General features: G+C 35.8%; 2 protein-coding genes and 1 pseudogene across 2 annotated transcripts; 2 read left to right on the top strand and 1 right to left on the bottom strand.

Annotated features, from left to right (window-relative positions):
* Positions 1–302: 302 nt before the first annotated feature.
* On the bottom strand, positions 303–4,520 carry LOC145606280 (uncharacterized). The gene has a single exon (XM_081662304.1). It carries the CDS (start codon positions 4,518–4,520, stop codon positions 303–305), a length of 4,218 nt encoding a protein of 1,405 aa, XP_081518430.1.
* A 7,117-nt stretch (positions 4,521–11,637) lies between these two features.
* On the top strand, positions 11,638–15,486 carry LOC145606278 (uncharacterized; annotated as a pseudogene).
* Positions 15,487–17,765: 2,279 nt separating this feature from the next.
* On the top strand, positions 17,766–23,482 carry LOC145604878 (uncharacterized). The gene is made up of 10 exons (XM_081660861.1): positions 17,766–18,325; positions 19,424–19,544; positions 19,894–19,979; positions 20,606–21,014; positions 21,109–21,209; positions 21,633–21,699; positions 21,918–22,145; positions 22,383–22,859; positions 22,974–23,046; positions 23,209–23,482. The coding sequence occupies exons 1-10, from the start codon at positions 17,898–17,900 to the stop codon at positions 23,454–23,456; spliced, it is 2,238 nt and encodes a 745-aa protein (XP_081516987.1). The 5' UTR covers positions 17,766–17,897; the 3' UTR covers positions 23,457–23,482.
* The last annotated feature ends 56 nt before the right edge of the window (positions 23,483–23,538 follow it).

Genomic DNA, 23,538 nt, shown 5'->3' with positions numbered 1-23,538 from the left:
CTGCCAATAAAAATGTTTTTTTTTTCCATTAAACCGTATCTCACTATTGTAGAACTATATATATAATGGTAATTTAAATGTTGATATACGTAGTATTATTTTTGGCTCCATTATTTTATACTTTTTTTTAAGAGGAAAGGGAATTCAAATTACTTAATCAAATCATGACAAAGAGTTCAGGGGAGCCAAGCTTACTGCTCCAAAATAAAACCATACAAGTACAAAATAAAAAGACAATCCTGCTAATAAAACACCAAGTTCTAAAGCATAAGTCTATAGCCAAAGTCAGAAGGATCCACTGTCTAGATGCAGCTCTCCACCATGTCATTCTCATATGCATTTTTTGCAATTAAAGGCACACTGTTGTGCTTCACAATTTCGACTTCCATATCAATTGCCAACTGAGCCAGACTATGAGCAGTTTCGTTGGCTTCCCTACGAACATATCTGAAATCAAATTTGCATGTGTCCTTGAGCAGCTCACCAATGTCACTTAGGATAGCAGTCAGTTCATGAGTCCCTTGTTTTCCAATATTTTCTAGAGTGCCTTTTAGTGATTGTGCATCTGTTTCAACCGTGACTTTCCTTAGCTTCTCGTTGATTGCAAGTTCCATTCCTCCCTTTATTGTTAAGAGCTCCGCTTCTGCTGGGTTTCTAGCTTTGATTTTCCAAGACCCACCAGTCATCCAGCATCCATATAGATCCCTAATCACAGCCCCTGCTCCTGCAGATTCCTCGCTTCTCCAAGCTCCATCAACATTGAGCTTTGCAGAACCACTCGCAGGCCTATCCCAGTGAATGTTCTGAGTACTTTCTTTCTGTTTCTTGCCCTTTCCCTGGAACACATTAGAAATAGCCACCAAGTCTACCATGAACCTGCTATACATAGTAATGGGATGCACCATGGCAAATTGAAAAACAACCTGATTTCTCACTCTCCACATATGCCAAAGAGCAACAACAAAGATTGTTTTCCAATTATCACTTAGTAGAAAATTATATTGAATCCATTCAGCCCAATTAGTATTATAGAAAGTATAGAAACAAAAGTTTTTATCCAATCTATTTCCTTTAAGAATTCGAGACCACATGACTTTTGAGTTAATGCAATCTCTAAAAATGTGAAGATGGGTTTCATCATCCATTTCACATCTTGTGCATAAAGGATCAAAATCAGGAATTCTTTGGCTTAAAATCGAGGCAGCAGGAAGAATTTGATGGCATGCATTCCAAGCAAGCATTTTGTACTTGTAAGGAGAGTTAATTCTCCAAATGGAACTCCATTTAATAGGGATAAAGGACTGATTAGCAGTGAAGTTTGAGATGAGTCTATAGGCACTCTTAATAGTGAACTGGCCATTTGTTTCTTTTCCCCAGCAGATTGTGTCATTGACAGAAGCAATAGTTGGTAAAGAAATAGCCTTTATAAGGGTACTAATGAAATCTGGAATAATATGATTTACCCTAGTTAGATCCCATTTTCCTTCCTTAATAATGTGACTAACTCTCCAATGAGCCATAGAATCCGGAATGGGTTTATCAATCAAAAGATAAATAGGTTTTTCCCCGACCCAATGTTGATACCAAAGGCTAATATCATCCCCATTGCCCACCCTATAGGAAAGTCCTTGAAGAAGGAGCTCCTTTCCTTTTAAAATGTCCTTCCAAAGAGGTGAGTCGGTTTGACTAGAGAAGCTATTTAAAAAGGTGGAATTTTTAAAATATCTAGCCTTAAGGATTTTAACCCAAAGTTTGTTAGGGTCGGTTAAAATTCTCCAACCTAATTTAGCCATAAAAGCAATGTTCCAATGTCTAAGTTTTCGAATTCCTAGCCCCCCCATACTCAAAGGCAAACAAATTTTATCCCAACTAGTTCTAGCTAGATAGTGAGACCTATCCACTTTGTTCCACAAGAATCTTCTACAGCTTCTTTCAAGATCATCAAGGATAGCACAAGGAATGAGGGTAGTTTGCATAGCATATAAAGGATAGGAATTAAGCACCGATTTGATTAAGGTATTCCTTCCCGCCATATTTAAAAATTTTGCTTGCCACCCTTTTATCCTATCCTTAGTTTTAGAAAGAAGGTCCATGTAATCAGCTTTCCTAAGTCTATTAGGACTAATATTTACACCCAAATACCTTCCAAAAGAAGGCGACCCTTTGATGTTAGAAGTATTAAGAATAGCTAACTTGAGAGTTAAGCACATTTTAGGAGGGAAGATAACTTTAGACTTGGCTTGACTTATAAAGAGCCCCGAATTGTTACCAAACTCCAAAAGAGTATCCTTAATGACTTCTACATTTTCCACAGAAGCTTTGCCAAAAAGGAAGACATCATCCGCATAAAATAGATGTGAAAGGTTGACTTCATCACCTATTTTAATAGGATTCCAAAGCCCTTGACCCACTTTCTTCTCTATCATAATGGAAAGCCTTTCAAGACAAATAACAAAGATATAAGAAGAAAGGGGATCTCCTTGTCTAATTCCTCTAGAAGGGGTAAAGCTTTCCGTAATATTTCCATTCCAAAGAATAGAAATAGAAGGAGTCGTGATACAACTTAGAATGAGTTTTACAAGCTTAGAAGGAAAATTCATTCCTAACAAAGTTTCCCTAATAAAACCCCATTCTAGGCTATCATAAGCTTTAGAGATATCAATTTTAAAAGCCATTAGTTTTCTTTTACTAGCCTTTTTAAAAAGATGGGCTACTTCCTTGATAACTAAGACATTCTCATCAATAGTTCTACCCTCCACAAAACTAGATTGGACAGGGTTAACTAAATCCCCTAACATTGGTTTAATTCTATTGGAAATAATTTTAGTGATTAACTTGTAAATCGATTTACAAAGTCCTATGGGTCTAAACTCACTCATCTTGGTAGGATGCAAGATTTTGGGAATTAAGGCAATATAAGACTCATTAATTTCTTGAGGAATACTACCCGACTCAAAGCAAGACACAATTAGAGAGGTTATGGAACTTTTAACGATATCCCAGTATTTTTTAAAAAAAATTGGTTGTATACCGTCAAGTCCCGGGCTCTTCATAGAGGCCATGGACTTAAGAGCTGCTAAAATTTCTGCTTCTGACACTTTGCTACAAAGAAACTCATGGTCAGTATCACTAATAGTCGAGTTCGGTTGAAAATTAACACATCTAGGCTGAGCATTCTGATTAGAAGAGAATATATTTTTGAAATAATTAACACAGATTTTTTCCAGCTCTTTTTGATCAGAAATCCACGACCCCTCTTCATTTTTTAGGCACAAAATTTTTCCCCTACTATTTCTAACTTTGGCAAGAATATGAAAGTATTTGGTGTTCCAATCCCCATACCTACGCCAATCAACACCCGCTTTTTGAGCCCAAGTAATTCTCTCGATTTTAAGAATATTATTAAGCTGTGTGAGCAGATCTTTTTCTAATTCTATCAAGAATCTTGAATATCTAATACACAAAGCTTTTTGGATTCCTTCAATACAAGCGATGAGTCTTTTTTTATGTCTTAGAGAACTGTTAAACACATTATTATGCCAGCATTTAACCTCCCTGATGAAGTTATTTTTAGAGATAATGAAGTCGTTATTTTCCCCTCCCCAAGCAGATTTAAAAAAATCATTAAAATTAGGGTTTTCTAGCCAAGCTTCTTTACATCTAAAAGGATAATTACCCCTATCTTTCAAAGGATTAGAATCAACTAAAATAGGGCAATGATCTGAATATGTTCTAGGAAGATGAAATACCTGAGTGTTTGGGTAGTTCTCTATCCATTTTGCGTTTGCAAGAGCTTTGTCAAGTCGTTCCCTTATCAAGTTTAAGCCATCCTGCCCATTGTTCCAAGTGAACATTGGCCCGTTGAAGTTTAGATCAATGAGTTGATCACTTTCCACCCATTCACCATATGCACGCCCCTGATTATTAGTTATAGGACGTCCTCCAACTTTTTCAGATTGTCGGGTTATTTCATTCATGTCACCAATAACCAGACGAGGAGTATCTTGAGGGGGAGCATTGTTTTGTAGATCATTCCACAATTTGTTTTTTTCTTTAGTAGAAGAAGGGGCGTGAATCCCAGTAACAAGAGTTTCCTCCGAAAAGGGGGAAAACTTAAAGAGAGCATGGACCACGTGTGGAGGTTCGGTGACAAAATCAATCAAGACAGCCGGATTTTTCCACATAATCCAAATTCCTCCTTTAAGCCCATCTGCTTGAATGGTTCGATGCTCATCAAACCCTAGCCTTTTAACAGTATCACTAGCACATTTATTATTAGCCTTCGTTTCAAGCAAGATTAATACTTCAGGATGATGAGTATTAATCACTTCTCTAGCATGGGGGATAAAATCCTTGCTGGATGCACCTCTTACATTCCATAAGATAATCTTCATATCAACCGATGGAATTGTAATGACTGGAAAAATTCCCAACTTACGTGCTCTCTCGTTCATCCGAGGAAGCATGTCCACCCAATCCTTCCATAGGTGTAGCTTCTCCATTGCCCACACATCCTCCATTGAGAGAGGTGAGGCGTTCAACTTGATTTCCGGCACTAGATTCCCCGTTGGGAGATAATTGAAAATCTAGGGCTGCTCCTACTACTTCCTTTTGCGGTATTAATGCTACCAATAGACTTGAGGTTTCCATTAAATTTAAATGGATGTTTGCGAATTGCATGAGGTAGGTCGGGGGGCTTTTTGGCGGAGGTTCTAGAGGGAGGAAGGTTGTTCCGTAATCTGAAGGAGATGGAACTATTTGTTGGGATAAAATCAGTTTCAACCCCTCCTTCATAATTGCTAGTCTCTCCAATTGAATGGGACGGGCCGCTAGTACTGGCCAGAGAGTAGGTGTTGGTAGGGTTGGGAAGAGATGTTGTGTTAGTAACGGCGGTGAGACCCGGCAAAGAGAGGACTGCTGTAATATTCGATTGTTGGCTGGCAGAGGTGTTTGCGGTAGTTTGGTTGGTGCTATGGGTATTGTTTTGGATAGATGAGTCTGGATTCGTGAGAGGATTGAGTGCGGATTCGGGTTGTGGTTGTTGTTGGTTCCTTGAACATTCCTTCGTTCCTTCTGAATTCTCAGGAAGTTTTCCATTGATACTGGTTGGTTCAGTGGTAGAGTGTTTGTTTGCAGGCTGAAATTCTATGTGATTTGTGCTGGGTTTGAAATTAGGTAGCTGATGGGATAGAGATATAGGCTCATCAGGTATGTGAGTAGGTGAGATGCTCTTTGGGAAATTACCACTTTCATTATTCCTGTTTTTCAATGTAGATGTTTTCTCAGTAGCATTTAATTTCTGGGTATAAAGAGCAACTGTTTTTTCCTTCCCGATAACAAAGCTATTCTCCATATGTATTTCTTCTTCTATGGGAAGGACATTCCATTGAGTGTTTTTATGTTGTTGTTGGCGGCTTGGATGTTCCCCATGCTTTTTTCCTTTGTTTTCTTTTAAAATCCTCTGACTTCCCTCTCCTCTACTAGCTTTATTCTTTTCATCTTTTTTAATGAATTTTTTTCTTGGTGCTGCCAATATCCATGGGCCATACTCTTCTGAATTTTTTTGCTCCCCCAATCCTTGTTGTGAAATATTATCCTCTGTTGATATACTATCTTTGCTTGCCCCCTTACCTAGTTCATCTGGAGAAGTTGCAACTACTTCCATAGCACCTAGGCTCAGCGTGGATTGTTCTGCTGCTTCACCCATTTCAGTAGGAGACAAGCCTATTTCTTTTTTATCCCTACATTGTTCCTTAGCATGCCCTATTCTTCCACATTCGAAACAAAGAAGATGAATTTTTTCATATTCAATTCTTTGTCAAGCTTTGCCTACCCAAACCTTAGTAATCAAAGGTTTATTCAACTCAATTTCTATACACACTCGAGCATATCTACATTTGCTAAGTTTGTCGGTTGAGTAATCTACTCGAATTGGTTTCCCCACTACCCCTGCAATTTTATACAAGGCATCTTTCTCATAGTACTCAACCGGGAGCTCTGGAAAACGAATCCAAACTGACATACTGTGGAAACTCTCTGTTGATGGTCTGAAATTAGGCCTCCATTTAGACAACATTAGATAGTGGTAAAAAATGAACCATGGACCCCCAAGTAAAGTTTTCTCCAGATCATCTTGTAAGCTGAATCTAAAGAGCTATACCCCTTTCTCCATTTCTATTATTTCCAATCCCCCTTTCGGATTCCACATTCGTTGAACCCTTTGTGACATGAATTCTGCACGAACATGGATTCCCAAACATTTTCCAATTAGAGTTAGTTCCCACGGCTTTCGAAGCTCTCTAATCTTCTCTTTTGGAAATTTTACTGCATTTTCATGGTTAGTATTATCATCCTCCTCTTCGTCCCATTCTAGAGAGTTGATCATAATCTTCCTGGCCTCTGTAAACCATTGCGATGATTTAACAACTGCTTCCCTAAAGCTATTAACTTTTGGTTGTACTTGCATTTTGTTCGGATGCTCACTCCCCTGTTTCATGTTGACTACTACTCCTTCCTTTACCTGAAATGAGTTGATATTTTGCTCAGACTCTTCAATTTTTTCCTCCTCCCCCATAGCAGTGTCTCCTACCTTTTGTATTGTCTCTTCTACCAGGCTAGTACGGCTTGCAATTGGACTCATTTGGGATGAATCTTCTTGCTTATCATCTAATTTCTTAACTGACCTCTGAACTAAATCTAGTTCTTCAGTCGACTCTATCTCCATGTCCGATGAAGAATTCATTGAAATAGCTAATTGTACCTAAATGAAACTAATGAACACAGTGTAAACACTATCGGATGACTTAAACTTGACCTTGACGAACGACTAATAACCCAGCTAATGCAAAAGCATTAGGATGGAGAAGTTGAAAAGGAAAGAAAAGCACTCACTCTCAACCAGAAGGAAGCTCCCGGAGTCCCAATCACCAAGGTGACAAGGTTAATCTCCGATGACTAAGCTTCTAGAGAGAGAGAGCATGTAAAAATTATCTCCATTATTTTATACTCTCCATCATATTTAACCTTCTAATAAATTATACTCCCTCCGTTACTTTTTACTCGCAACAAACTAGTAGATTGCGGACTCCTAGGCAAAAGATTAGTAAGTGTAATTAACAAAAAAATAAGGGCATGTGTTTAGTATTAATCCAACCCAAAAAAAAAAAAAAAAAAAAAAAAAAAAAATACAACCACCTATCACTAGCAGCAGCACCACCACCACCTAGCAGCAGCACCATACGACCACCACCTAGCACCATACGACTTCGACCACCACCACCATCTATGTCGCCCACATCCCACAACCGATTTCGAAGCACCACCACCACCACCATCTATGTCGCCCACAACCCACACCCCCGATTTTGAACCACCACCACCATCTATGTCGCCCTCAACCCACAACCCACACCCCCGATTTTGAAGCACCACCACCACCAACGCGCGATTGCGACCTACCACCACCTTTCGCCCACAACCCACCACCGATTTCGACCCACAAAACCCACCACCGATTTCGCCCCACAAAACCCACAAACCTAATTCGATCCACCACCGATTTCGCCCCACAAAACCCACAACCTACTTCGATCCACCACGATTTCGCCCCACAAAACCCACAACCTAGTTCGATCCACCACCGATTTCGACCCATAAAGCCCACAACGAGGAAGGCGTCGACAAGGAAGAAAAGAAAAGAAAACGGAGCTGGCGACAAGTGAGGGGACAACGGCGTGACTTCCGGCGAGGTGTAGCGGTCGTAATGAGGGGAGATCGGTGAAGAAAGAGAGTGAATTTTTTGGGTGTGGTGGTGGTGGTAGTGGTGGTGGTTGGCAATTGAAAGTGATGATGAATTTAATTGAGAGGGGAATGATTTTGGTGGAAATAATTAAGTTAATTAATGTAGAGTTTAAGTTAATGAGATAAAATTAGTAGTTTAATTAGGGTGTTTAAAAACAAAAGTAAGGGTAATTATGTAAAATCACACAAAAAAACATACTATAAAAGGAAAGAAAATAGTTTGTTGCAAGTAATGTGTAACGGCTAAATATGGTAATTGTTGCGAGTAAAAAGTAACGGAGGGAGTAGTTTATTCTCCTTTAGTTAAAGGTCTCAAAATCTTATGTAACTATTTTAAGTAAATAGAACACAATATAAAAATGAATACAATTATTTATCATAATCGATGGACTGACGAACCATTTGGACAATCCAAACTGACTCAATAGTTTGTGTTGCCTTATTTATTGATGATATACTCGTTCGTTTTCACATGTACTACATTATTTAATATGATGAAACTCAAAAACATTAATCTCCGTCATGAATTTAGGATTATTTGGTTTTAAATTATCTTCACGGTTGATTCTTTTTTTTTTGGAAATTTTGTAAATAATCACCCTTCAATACACCCTATTTAATACCACCCTTTTTTTTCCAAAAGCGTTAGCTTTCACCACATTCCATTTTTTAAAATAAAAACATAGACTTTTGTGTCAAACTTGTTCTATTAATGTTTTGAGGTCCTTTTGGCCCTCTAGACTCGACTTGAGGCCAAAATTTTAAAAAGTTATTGCATGCTAATAATTATCCTACTGTGCGTGACACATACAAAACGGGGCATTTTTGATAATTTTAACCTCAAATTAATTCCAAAGGGCCAAAATGACTTCAACACCTTAATATAACACGGTTTGGCTCAAAAATCAATATTTTAAATTTCTTAAATGAAACTTTTTATTAAAGTGGTTATTTCTAAGTAGGGTGTATTGAAGGGAGTTGTTTACCAAATTTCTTTTTTTTTTTTTCCATCCAAAACCTTGGTCATTCAAAATTCATGGGATTTCCAACTTCCCATTGCACAACCAAATAACTTAAAAGAAATACCTAAGAATTTCATTTGGGAAATAATTTTTCATGAAATACAACTTTCTACGGGAACTTATTTTCTATGTCAACCAAACGAGACCTAAATATAGATATAGATATAGATTGATAATACAGAGCGTCAAAAGTCAAGCACAAAAGGAGTACAACGTACAATATAAAATCACAATTCAGAAGCAATACATAAATCAAAGAAACTAAACTCAATAATTTGAAGTATAGTCTAGCATCAGAAAATTAGTGATCGCGGCATGACACAAATAAATCCTCTTGTTTGCTAATAAAGCAGCGTTGAATACCGAAGAAATGATGAGAAGAAGATGATTCGAATGATTTCCAGATTTTACAAAGGCAACCATGATCACGCTGACTTAGCAACATCAGCTTGGAACAGCATTTGGCTAGTGGTGTGGAATGTGAACATGCTAACCGCCGGTAATCAAAACAATCATCCTTCAAAAATTGGCTAGTGGTGTATAATTCTGCTACCCCTTTTCCTGTATCACCCAATTGAGAGTAAATGGGTTGGAATTGGATAACAACAACGAAGATCATCATCAACATCATTATGGTAACACTTGAACTCCTCATTATTACCAGTATTATTTTTTGAATTTTGTTGGCAGGGTATGTAGTATGATATACGAAGTATATGGGATTATTTGGATTGTGTGTTGATATGTTTTGGTTCTCTATCGCCTTCTATTTATAGGCGAGGCCTATTTGGTGCGTCTTTCGTGTTTTTTAAATCACATTATATGCTACAGAGTACTACATTAGGTTTGTTGAACTAGTATTTATTGTTACGAGTATATAAATAATGTACTAATCTCTTATAACTCACAACAAACAATTAAAGTTATGCTATATATTTGATAAGTATAAAACATATTCTTAGGCTTCAACCATCAACTTAATCTTTTGGTTGATTTGGTCCACTAACATGGTATCAAAAGCCAGCATGACACAAATGTATGTACCCAGACTTAAATATTTAGCTAACCTAATTTTTTATTTTCCTTTATAAATGATTGCATCTTCAATGGCGGCAGCCGAGTTAATAGGCATCCATTAGCTGGCTTTATATATATATATATATATATATATATATATATATATATATATATATATATATATATATATATATATATATATATGTATATATGTATATATTTTTATATTCTATGTTCTAAATTATTTTTTCAGCTTATGTTTTAAAGTTTTTCCTATATTCTAAATTTTTTCTACTTCCAAATTATTTTCAATGTTCTAAATTGTTTTTTAGATTATGTTCTAAATTTGTTCCTATGTTAAAAATTATTTTTTCAGCTTATGTTATAAATTTTTACCTATTCTATAAATTATTTTTTCACTTATGTTCTAAATTATTTTTCTTATGTTCTAACTTTTTTGGTTGCTTATGTCTTAAATTTTTGCTATCTTTTAAATTATTTTTCTTATGTTCTAAAGTTTTCAGCTTATGTTCTAAAATTTTACCTATATTCTAAATTTTTTTCTATGTTCTAAATACGAAATTCTCAAAATTACAGAAATACCATTACTAAAGGATCATTTTAGATGGTTAGATTAAAACTAATAAAGGGCTGAGATTCATTCTTATATAAGATTGGGTTCTTATATAGAGAAGGGTTCTTACATGAGTCTTCCTCTATATATATTTAAAAACTAGTCTATCAATTTTTTTAAGTTATAAGGTATAACCGTCTAGTTTGATACTTTGATGTGGGATTGTGGATTCATGATATATAGTGTAGGAATTGTAACATTGTTTAGCAAAATGAAGTTGTAAACATGATTGTAAATTTGTAATATAAGGCCCTATTCTCTTACGTTGAAATTCAATTCATTTCAGTTCAGTTCAGCTCAACTCCTAATTTCCTTCTCTTATAAAATATTCTTTTCATTTCAGTTCAGTTCACTTCAGCTCAATTCAGTTCAGTTCAGTTCAGCTGATTTTAGTGTATGTGGAAATAAGAGGGGGGGGGGGGCACTGGACCCCACTTGGTGAAAAAAATTTCTATAAATAAAAAAGCTAGTACAGAAAAAAAAAATTATATATACAAAGATGACCCCACTTATAGCTAAAAAGTGACCCCTATTTTACCACTTTTTAGAGACTTTCCATATTCTTAGAAAAAAAAAGGTAAAAAAAAAAATAAAGATAAATTTTATACCCCTAATTTATGTTTCCAAGACTTCCTATTATGTCTATCCTATTTATTTTTATTTTTATTTTTCTTTATTAATTCTGTAAGTGAATGTAGACTTTTTCTACAGTTTGTTCTTCCACTTCTTTACTCTCTTTCTTCTTAATATCATTATAAAACTACACTTTTTAATTTCACCCAACAATCAAAAGTCAAACCTTCAAAAGCAAAACCTATTTTTTTAATTTTTTTTTAATCCATTCATCCAAGAAGAATACAATCAATAGACAATATTCATACTTTGGCTGTGCGGCTGCGACCTGCTGACGGTAATTTTTTTTTTTTTTTTTTTTTTTGGTTTTTAATTTTTTATGCTCTTTAATTTTAATTTTAGTTTATATGAATTATTTAAGTATCAAATTATTAATGTTTGTTAATAGTTAAATTAGATTTATACCTTTTAAGTATTAACCTATACAATATGTTAATTATACCTTCTTGAATGTTCGAAAGTGACAAGATTTTTTTTACTGTTATTGTATAGACTCAAATTAATATATGTATATTTCATATTTTTTCAGTTATGGACAAATTTGTAATAAGGAAAAAGGCTAGAGCGGATGAAAGTACAAGTGGGAGTACCCCAAAATCGTCTAAACCCGTTCCTAATTGTGATGAGCAAGTTGATTTAGAAAATCTTCCAATTGATCCGGGAGAAAGAACACGGATTTCAGATTATCCTTCTAAATTCCAAGAGGCGGTAAGACAAAAATATATTACCATTGGTCCTATCCAACCTCGCACTCATATCTTTCCCCAAAAATTGATTGGCAATAAGTTGAGAAGATTTAACTCTAGTTGGTATGATGATTATAGCAATTGGCACTACTAGAAAACTGGCGATTTCCGACGGATTTGTTCCGACGGACACTAAAATCCGTCGGAAAATTCAAAATTTCCGACGAATTTTAGTTCCGTCGGAATATTCCGACGGATTTAACAATTCCGTCGGAAATTTCCGACGGAAATTAAATCCGTCGGAATATATGTGATTCCGACGGATTTTTTCGTCGTAATTTTCCATTTCCGACGGATTTTTTGTCCGTCGGAAATTTCCGACTGATTTTTCCGTTGGAATTATATTTTAAAAAAAAAACCATTTTTTAATAACCCTAAAACGCTTATTTCCGCCCCCTTTTTTCTTCAGCCGTTCCCCCTTTTTTCCTTCTCTCCTTCTCTCTCCTTCTTATCTCTCCTTCTCTCCTTCTCTCTCCCTCGTCCTTATCTCTTTCTCTCTCCTTCTCTCCTTCTCTCTCTTCATTTCTGCTCTTCTCTCCCCTGCTACCTTCTCTTCTCTCCCTTGCTCCTTCTATTCTCTTTCTTCATCTTTTTCTTTCCCCTTTATCAACAATCACCAACACCGCCACAATCACCAACTCCACCACAATCACCGAGATCAACACCACCACAATCACCGACATCAACACCACCACGATGGGTCAAGGGTTTCGCCCTTTCTCTCTCTTCTCATGATTTTTTTTAAGGTTTTTAGGCCAAATTCGTCTATTAAAAGCCTAGATCTAGACTTTTAATGGCCGAATTTGGCCTTGTTAAACCGCTCCCGTGGTGAAATTCGAAGCATATTTCAATTTAAGGTATGTTCTATGTTTTAATTTTTTTATTTTGTTTCTGATTTTTTTTTTAAATTTTTCGATTTCGATGGTGGTGGTGGGTGTGGCTTATGTGCATGCGTGTGGTGGCTGGTGGGTGTGGCTTATGTGCATGTGTGTGGTGGCTGGTAATGGTTGTGGTGGTTGTGGGCTTAGGTGGGTTTGGGGTTAGGGTGGGGATAGTTTTTAGATCTGAAGATCTGGGCTTAGGTTAGTTTGGGGAAAGTGGTGGTGTGGTTCGGGTTACGGTTATTGGTGGTGGCTGGGTTTAGGGTTAGGGTGAGTGGTGGTGTGGTTTGGGTGGGATTGTTTAGATCTGGGTTTAAGGTTAGTTTGGGGGTGACTGGTGGTGTTAGTGGCTGAGTTGGGGGGTAGTGGTGGTGGTGGTGTGGTTAGGGTTAGGGGCTGATGTGGGGGGTAGTGGCGTTGTGGCGGTGGTCTGCTAAGATTAGGGTGGTGACACGCCGCGCCAGGGGTGGTGCGGCGTGTTTTTTTTATTTTGGCTGAACAATTTTCCGACGGAAATTCCGTCGGAAAGTCACGACGGAACACTATTCCGTCGGAGATTTACGACGGATTTTTTCCGGGCTGGAAACATTCTTCCGACGAATCAACTCCGACGGAATTTCCGTCGAAAAAGTGTTTCCGACGGAAATTTCGTCGGAAAAGGTCGATTTTCCTACAAAAGGTATTCTGACGACAGTTTCCGACGAAATTCCGTCGGAAACACCTTTTCCGACGGAAAATAGGGTTGTTTCGAGGGATTTTTTCCGTCGGAAATCGCCAGTTTTCTAGTAGTGTGGTTAGAATATAGCATTAAAAAAAATGCATTGTTTTGTTTGCCTTGCTACTTGTTCAAACCTGAGGGGTATAAAGGTGGGGGTGATGCTTTTGTTGTTGATGGATTTTCATCTTGGAATAAAAAGGATAGGTTAGATTTGCATGTTGGTGATTTTGAAAGCTCACATAGTAAAGCTGTTGAAAAATATTTAAATCTGAAAAATGTCCATGCTTCCATTGAAACAACATTCAATCCATTGCAAACACCTCAAATGAAAAATGATTATAAGACTCGTTTAAATACATCTATTGTATGTATTAGATATTTGTTGCGGATGGGATTGGCATTTCGTGGTCATGATGAATCTGATGAGTCTAGTAATCGGGGAAATTTCATTGAACTTGTAAAAGTTGTTGCTGTTTTGAATGGTGAAATTGATAAAGTTGTGTTAAACAATGCTCCCAAAAATCTACAAATGACTGCTCCTAGTATTCAAAAAGATATTGTGCATGCATGTGCTAAAGAAACAACTAAAGCTATTATTGAAGAACTTGGAGGTGATTTGTTTGGCATACTAGTTGATGAATCTAGTGATGTTTCTGTCAAAGAGCAATTGGCTGTTGTGTTGCGTTTTGTTAATAAGTCAGGTTTGGTTGTGGAACGCTTTCTTGGACTTATGCATGTTCCTAATACTTGTGCCATATCTCTCAAATCTGCCATTGAATCTTTATTGTTGGAAAATGGGTTAAGTATGACAAGTGTACGAGGACAGGGTTATGATGGGGCAAGTAATATGCGTGGTGAATTTGGTAGACTTAAAACATTGGTTTTGAATGAAAATAAGTCAGCTTATTATGTTCATTGTTTTGCCCATCAGTTACAATTAACACTTGTAGGAACTTCTAAGAATCATGTTGATGTAATTTGGTTCTTTGATGTCGTTTCTAATATACTCAATGTTGTTGGATCTTCTTGTAAGAGGCAAGATATTCTTCGAGAAAAACATGCCATGAGAGTTGCAGAGCAAATAAATAATGGTGAGATTGAAACTGGAAAGGGGTTAAACCAAGAACTTGGTCTAAAAAGACCGGGGGAAACAAGGTGGGGATCTCATTATAAATCATTGTTGAATTTGATTGAGTTGTACCTAGATGTGATTGATGTATTGGATTTCATTTATAGTGATGCTTCTTTTTCGGGACATAGAAAGAATGCACGTGGTCTTATGGTTTCATTACGCTCATTTGATTTTGCATTCATACTGCACCTCATGTTTGATCTTTTGGGTATCACAAATGAGTTATCATTAGCTTTGCAAAGGGAGGATCAAGATATTATCAATGCAATGGATTTGGTCGGAGCATCCAAGCAACGCCTCCAATTGATGAGAGATGATGAGTTTGAGGATTTGTTAGAAAAGGTAAATCAGTTTTGTTATGGTCATGATATTGATGTTCCTAACATGAATGATTTTTATATGACTCCAGGAAGACCAAAGAGAAATGCTCCAAAAATCACTTATGAACATCACTATCGTGTAGAGGTGTTTTATGCTACTATTGATTTACAACTTCAAGAGCTTAACAACCGTTTCAATGAAATCAATACGGAGTTGCTCCGTTGTGTGGCTTGATTGTGTCCTAAGAACTCATTCCATAATTTTGATGTGGTGAAATTGGTAAGAATGGCAGAACTATATCCCTATGATTTTGATTCAAATGATATTAGGGGACTTTCTTCTGAGTTGAGAAACTTTATCGTTGATGTGCGACAACGTGATGAGTTTCAAGGTCTTGTTGGAATTGGTGATCTTTGTAAAGTGATGGTTGAAACAGGGAAATATGTGATATATCCATCGGTACATATTCTCATAAAGCTAGCATTGCTTTTACCAGTTGCGACTACAAGTGTGGAAAGAGCCTTTTCTGCCATGAAATATGTGAAGTCCGAATTGCGTAATAAATGGGTGGTCAATTTTTGAATGATTGTTTGGTGGCATACATTGAAAGGGATATTTGTGAGACTATTTCCAATGAAACTATTATGTACCACTTTCAAAATATGAAACCTCGTCGAGGGCAACTACCTCAGAATTATTTATGATGTACTGTACTTTACATGACTTTTTTTCAAGAATCTTATATGACTTATAATTTTTTTGTGGAATTTTTAATTTTTAATAGTTATAAAATTTGCTTGAATAGTAGATAATTTTTATAGTGACCCCGCTGCTTATGATTTTTGGATCCGCCATTGATAACTCTCCTTACACTTGTATCACTTATTCACTTGTATGCAGTATGCCCATGCGGCCATGCCACCATACAAGTGATGGCTTACTTAAAAAAGAAAAGATTCTTTAAAATGAAAAGAATCATTATTAATATTAATAATAATAATTTCCCGCACCAAAAAAAAAAAAAGAAAAAAATTGAGCATGGCATAGACGACATTGGTTAGACATTTTAGTTATTCTAAGTTCTAGTTAGTTGTTAATTTGTTATTCGTTAAACACTACTCTATGATATGAGAATATTGTTACACTGTTACACATAGCATACATGTATAGTAAAAATAATACGAGTAATAAAGAATTATTGACGTTAATTTTCTGGGTTTTTAGCAACAGATAATATAGCAACAAACAGAGAGGAACCACTAAAAAAGCTGCAATCTTCAGCAAATCCTCCGTTTCTGTAGAAATCACTCCAATTCTTGACCAATCTCCACTATATCTGACAAATTAATACAATGTAATAATCACAAATTAAGATACAATACATAGTAAATAATAGTATGAAATTTAGGGAAGGAAGAATAATTACCCTGCGTCAACAAATCCTAATCCCAGAATTCCAATGGCAGATTGAGTCAATAATTTGCTAGATATCTTGAATTTGAAATTGGGGTTTTGCTTGTTTTCTGGAGAATCAGAAAGATCTGGCTTTTTTGCAAATGTTATGGGAAAATTCTTTCCTTTTTTTCTGAGGGAGTGGTGGGAAATTTTGGTGCACAAGAACCTATTTCCTGATAGCAGCATTGCCTTATCTTGTGGTAGCTAATTGGCTAATCTGAAATCTGGAAAATCTGTGACTTATTGGTTTTAATTTAGTGCTAGGTGTCTAGTTGGCCTTAGTAGTTTTGTCAAAAAAAAATAAAAATAAATAAATAAATAGATATATAAAGTTGGCCTTAGTAGTGCACTAGTGCCACATAGACACACTCTTTTTTTTTCAAAGAATAAATGAATAATAGACTCATACTCTTTTCGACTTACGATAGCCTTAAATTTTTTTTGGTGTTTGGAAAGATTATTCGATTTCATTTTATATCCTTACGAATTCTTTCAACTCTATTTCCTACCTCATATACAATGATACAAGATGAGAAGTTTTATCTCAGTTCAACTTCATATTTACCAATCCATTTGTTTCATTGTACTTCTTCACTCAAAAATTTTACCATGTATCGTTACGGAGTACAAAGTTATTGTGAAAGTAGTGTTATACGAGTATGGGTTTTCTTTTTTTTTTTTTTATTTTTTTTTTTTTTATTTTTTTTTTTTTTGAAAACTTATGGGTTTTCTAGATGTAAAGTAAGACAATAAGTATTGATTGGACTTAGTTCAAGTTGGATTAGCTTTCATTTTTATATACATCCGAGTGTATCGTGCACTTAACTTTAAAATTAGCCTTTAGCCTTTTACTTGATGACTAAATAAAAAATCAATTATTAAAATGAGAACAATTATACTATTAGTGCACTGTACACCTAGCCAGTAGCCACCCACACTCATACGCAGTACGAGTATAATAATCTAATATATATATATAAAGGGGAGTTTTTCCCCGAGTTTTTAGAGAGCCACGTAGGATTTATTTTTCTTAGCGCGCCATGTAGGATTATGAATTTAAGTAGTAGCCAATTAAATAAGAGATTATTAATTTATTTTACAATTAAATAATTCAAATACCACGTTAGCAAAATTGATAAATGAAATTTTAAAGTTTAAATTAATTAAATACAAAATATTATCTATTGAGATTAGAAATTTTATCTAATATTTTAAAGCTAATATAATACGTAGCAACAAAAATCACATAAATATGAAAAATATTTTTTTAAAAAAATACTAACAAATCATGCATGGCACGGGATTCATCTAGTATTTCCTATTTAAGAAACATGTCCCATTTCATAAAAAATCCATTGTTTAATTCCAACCACAAGTTAAATATTGAAATACCAAAAAAAACCCCAACTCCAAACCACAACTTCCTCTCTTCACTCAGCGCCAAAATCACCCAATTAACGGTCCCTAACCACCTCTCTCACTCTCTCTGTACTTGAACACTGAAAAAAATCTACTGCGAAATTCATGTAACAAACTCCATGATTTCATACATCTTCAATCCAATTTCTCTCTCCTTTACTACAAACCCTAATCCCCAATTTCCCGCCAAACCCTACATCTTCTCTCTTCGAAACGTTTCATCCGAAACCCCAATCTATACTTTTGACAACTATGAGATTAATCCGAACCCTAGATTTTGCAGAAAACAGGGGAGAGTGATTGTGAATGCATACGCCGTCAATGGCGGATTTGAAAGAGCGGGGAACAGAGATGTTGGTGAACAACAGCAGGTGGCGGAGGAGAGAGAAAATTGGGATCGGAAGGTGAATTGTGAGGTTGAAGTGATTTCATGGAGAGAGCGTCGGATTAAGGCGGAGATTACTGTCAATTCCGATGTCGAATCGGTTTGGAATGCTCTTACTGATTATGAACGCCTCGCTGATTTTGTACCTAATCTTGTTTGTAGGTAATCTTTCAATTTTCATCTTTTATTTTTATGCTATAGTTTTGGTTACTTGTAAAAATTTGATGGAGTCATTACTCTTTAGTTTGTTTTACCTATGTTTGCGATAGCCTTAAAGGCAAGTATGGAGAATTATGGAACGGAGGGAGTATTATAGAAGCAATTCCGATTTTGGGATTAAACTATAGCCAATACTATAAAACTTATTGAGGTGTTGGTATGAATACAATAGAAGTTGTTTTGGAGCAACAATAATATGTTAATGATTCTAGTTTGTCCAAGAAACATCATGTTAAATTAGCTTTTGCTTGAGTTCTCTTAGTTATTATTTATTAATATCTTGGTAAGGTTGATTAGAGTTCTCTTAAATACTAGACTATGTTTCTCGAGAATATTTAGATGTCTAAATTGGATTGAGATTTGAGATAGAGGGAGTATTGACTAGTGAGTGCTGTATAGAACCAGATAATTGATCCAAACAGACTATAATAATAGAAGGTATGTTGGCAAAAAGAATAGATATTGCTAAGATGACTGGTTAAAATTACTCCTTAGGAAAGAAGTACAGCGTAAAATTATATTGTTAAATGTGATAACTTATAAGTTAACTAATGTAAGTTTGATATTTTTCTGTTTACCACTGGATCTGATGAATGTTTCATTGGATTGTTCGACTTATTAAGGGATCATAGCTCATAAGTATTAACTTGGTTGTGAACATTACCCGGTAATTTGGGTTGTAGCAGAGTCCCAAGATCACAACTCAATGGTGCATTTTCCCAAAATATTAATTCTTATTATCCCTATGAAATGTACGTAGTAATAAGGGAGCGATAAGAGGTATTATAACAAGGTTTACAGTCATTACTGCTTAATTGGAAGAAAGTCATATGTTTGATATTGGTACAAGTTACACTCTTATGGTCTTTCGAACATGATGTTCATTATAAGTTTGTTCCTCTTGTTCACCCCAGTGTCTTTACTGTAATTAGTGGTGAAAGTATTTTTGTCTCTTATGAAACATATTTTACATTCCAACCTGCTTAATTCTGATGCTTTTGTTTAATGGTTGTGCTATGGCCTACTATTGCCATTTTCCAGTGGAAGAATTCCTTGTCCGTATCCTGGTAGACTGTGGTTAGAGCAAAGAGGCTTCCAAAGGGCATTGTATTGGCATATCGAAGCTCGTGTTGTCTTGGATCTCAAAGAATTTCCTAATTCAGTGAGTTATTAAACTTTTCTTTGTATCTCCGTAGCTATAGATGACTAATTCAAGATGTACAGGGAGGGTGGGAGGGGTAAGTAATTTGGTTTTACATTTCTTTTCAGGCTCCAATAGTGAATTTATAGTAGAAAAATAATATGAGCATTTATAAAGATATGTTAGATTTGTAATCTACTGTCTTCACAGAACTTTCTTTCTGTGCTTGCTTAACAATTTCTCTTGTACCCAATTGTAGTGGCTTCACATCTATATAGATATTTTTCATGGAAACTCATTTAAGACCTGTTAACATTATGGATCTAAACCGTTTTTTAACATCAGAAAGTAATTATCGATTCTGATGCAGCCAAGTGACCGTGAACTCCATTTCTCCATGGTGGATGGAGACTTCAAGAAGTTTGAAGGAAAATGGTCGGTAAAATCAAAGAGAAGGTATGATAACTGTTCCCAATGAGTTTTTAGGGTTCACTCTTAATTAAATTTGTAGTTGGTCTAAGTTTATTAGGATAATAGTTGTAGAGTAGAGAGGCAACAATAATATTATCTTTAACTGGTGCTTTACACATCGAGGATAATGATGAAGGAATGAGTAATCAAGTCAAAACTATAACGAGTCTCATCACATGTGTATGATACACTGACAGTTAGGTCTGCTATTCTCTATGATTATAGAAGCAGGATTAAAAAGAAGGGAAAAAAAGAGGGCCATCTCATCTGTCGAAAATCCTGAAGTAACAGCTAAATGAGTTTACCTCTTAATCTGTTATGAAGTCTGATTAGACTATGGACAAATTTTCTGTAAAGGTGCCACTGACTGAATATTTATTTTGTTTGTTCACATATAGATATAGCTTGCAAACTTTTAAAAAGTTATATCAGTGATTTGTGCAACTGGAATGGTGAGAACCTTCAGAAATATTATCCTTATATGATTTGTTATGTCTGAATTCCATTGAAAGTAGCTTTTCTGAATGAGACAGCTTTTGTTGTTTAAGAAGACCTTCAAGGCTGAAAATGTATGTACTATTTTGACTTGCTCCTGTATTTCATAATCTCAGATCCTCATCAAAGACAACACTATCCTACGAGGTCAATGTCATACCAAAATTCAACTTTCCAGCAATTTTTTTGGAGAGGATTATTCAATCAGACCTGCCTGTTAATCTTCGAGCCTTGGCTTGCAGAGCTGAGAACATTGTTGTAGGAAATCAGAAGATGCCTAAACTAGTTAGCTCAAAAAGCGGAAATTCTGTTAATACTAGTAGCACTAGCTTGCCAAGTACTTTAAAAGAGAAAGATATGTCTACTGAGGAGATAAAGAAGAATTCCTCCAGTTCTATTATTGGGCCCTTGCCCCAGGCACCTTCTGAGTTGAATAGTACTTGGGGGATATATGGTAAAGTTTGTAGGCTTGACAAGCCCTGCTTGGTGGATGAGATTCATCTTCGTCGATTTGATGGTCTATTGGTAAGTAACTGACTTAAACTATTATAACTGATTTTCCTGATGCAGAGGATCTTAGTGTTGCTACGGCTATCTGACAACAACTTATGTACTGAAGGAAAATGGCGGTGTTCATCGCTGTGTTGTTGCTAGCATTACAGTAAAAGCTCCTGTTCGTGAAGTCTGGGATGTTTTAACTACTTATGAAAGTCTTCCAGAGTGAGTAAAGCCAATTTGTTCATCATAATGTTGTCTAGTTCTTTTCTTCAGTTCAGTTGTGCTTGACAGTTTGGTTTAGCAAATTTAATTAATTTTGCCAAATTTTGTTTTATTTATCTTGGGATGGACTGGAGAGCGTTCATCGCAGATAAACTGATCAAAATGCTAGCCTTGGATGATCAAAATTATTCTGTGCTAGCCCATTCCAAAATTTCTTCAGTTTTAAAACTCTTCTGGTTACAATGTAAACAAAAGTAATCTGTTTAGTTGAATGATGTTTTCATGAAGATCAACCCAAGGCAACCTGAAATAAATGTTGCTTGGCTAAGATAAAAAAAAAAAAAAAAAAACCTTGACCTGTGGTTTTTGCTTCTTTGCATTACGCTTTTTATGTCTTAGTTAACTAAGCTATATGTTTTGCAGGATAGTTCCAAATTTGGCAATCAGCAAAGTTTTATTTCGAGATAACAACAAAGTTCGCATCCTTCAGGTGAAAACAGGATATGTTTTTAATTCTAGTTTGTATTGACATTATAGGCAATCTTCTTATATCCATTGCATCATTGTCTTTGCTTTTGCACCGACTTTATGATTTGAAATTATAAACCTAAGAATTTTATGCTCTTCTCCCCAATAGCTATTACCTGCTTTAAAGCTTATTCTATTTTCACTAAAGTGAGTGAAGTTCTGTTACGCATTTTTTCACAGGAAGGATGCAAGGGTCTATTATATATGGTACTCCATGCACGGGTTGTCATGGACTTGTGTGAACAACTTGAGCAAGAAATTAGCTTTGAGCAGGTTGAGGGGGATTTCGACTCTTTTCATGGCAGGTGGCAGCTTGAGCAGCTCGGGAACCATCACACATTGCTAAAATACTCCGTGGAGTCAAAAATGCGCCAAGATACTTTTCTATCAGAATCAATAATGGAAGAGGTATGCTAAAAATTCAAACTTAAGTGATTAATAATGGAAGAGGTATGCATTACCATGATTGTGAATTATCCAAGGGTTAGGATTCAGGAAGTTGTTAAACTCGGGTTGTTATCTGATCACAATCTGGTTGCCTCTTGTGTTGACAATTCGGCATAAAGTATTTTTAATGCTTACACTTGGATGGTGCTGCTACATTGGCTTGGCAGAGATAATGAACAGTTAATTATGAATATATAGGTTATATATGAGGATCTTCCGTCCAACTTATGTGCAATTCGAGACTACATTGAGAAGAGGATGGGAACAAGTTCTGATGAACATGATGAGCTACATATGGAGCAGCAGAAGGATGAAACTTGCAAAGAGCAGCCTAGCACATTATCTAATGAAGGCAAAACTGATCAAAGGAATGTGAAAATTCAATTGAGCAGTAGCAATTCAACTTCCATAAAGCAAAAGCCTAGAGTCCCTGGCTTGCAACAGGACATTGAAGTTCTAAAGTCTGAGCTTCTGAAATTTGTTTCTGAGCATGGGCAGGAAGGGTTCATGCCCATGAGGAAGCAACTCCGTTCTCATGGTAGGGTTGACATTGAGAAGGCAATCAACCGGATGGGTGGTTTTAGGAGGATTGCAACATTGATGAACCTGTCTCTAGCTTATAAACATCGAAAACCTAAAGGTTATTGGGACAATCTTGAAAATTTGCAGGTGGAGGTAAGTTTTAGAATTCTGCCTATCTCTTTCCCTATGCCTAATCAATTTTAGCAAGATAACAACACATTTTGTAATTTTTTAGAATCTTAAAAAGAATGTCCTTGTCTATTTCAGATTCATCGATTTCAAAAGAACTGGGGGATGGATCCATCATATATGCCCAGCAGAAAAGCATTTGAACGCGCAGGTCAAACTAATATTGCTTAATTCCTTCCTAACCTGTATATATTTGGACAGCTTTGTTATTGCCTTTAAATGTAGGCTTTTGATTTTAGTTTCCTGTAAGATTTTATAATTTTAAAAAAAAAAAAAAAAAAAAAAAAACTGAGAAGAATTTTTTTTCTTGCAGGACGGTATGACATTGCCCGTGCCCTTGAAAAATGGGGCGGCCTACATGAAGTATCCCGTCTTCTATCACTCAAATTGAGGCACCCCAACAGGCAGCAGACAAGTCTTTCCAGTGAAAAGAAAAATGATAATAGTTCATCTGACGGTGATAAAGCTGAAGAAAGTACAGAACGTAAACCTTATGTATCTTTAGATACACAAGAATGGCTTACAAAACTAAACGATATAGACATAACTTGGGTTGAATAAATATAAAACCGCTTATATTTCTGGTATCATGGAAGAGCCAAGAGTCTTAAGTCTCAGCCTAACCAAAACAAAAGTTGAAAAC

The sequence above is a fragment of the Chenopodium album genome, chromosome 22 (genome assembly GCF_948465745.1).
Source record: "Chenopodium album chromosome 22, dcCheAlbu1.1, whole genome shotgun sequence".
Lineage (NCBI taxonomy): Eukaryota > Viridiplantae > Streptophyta > Magnoliopsida > Caryophyllales > Amaranthaceae > Chenopodium > Chenopodium album.
This window is presented reverse-complemented; position numbering and strand designations above follow the sequence as displayed.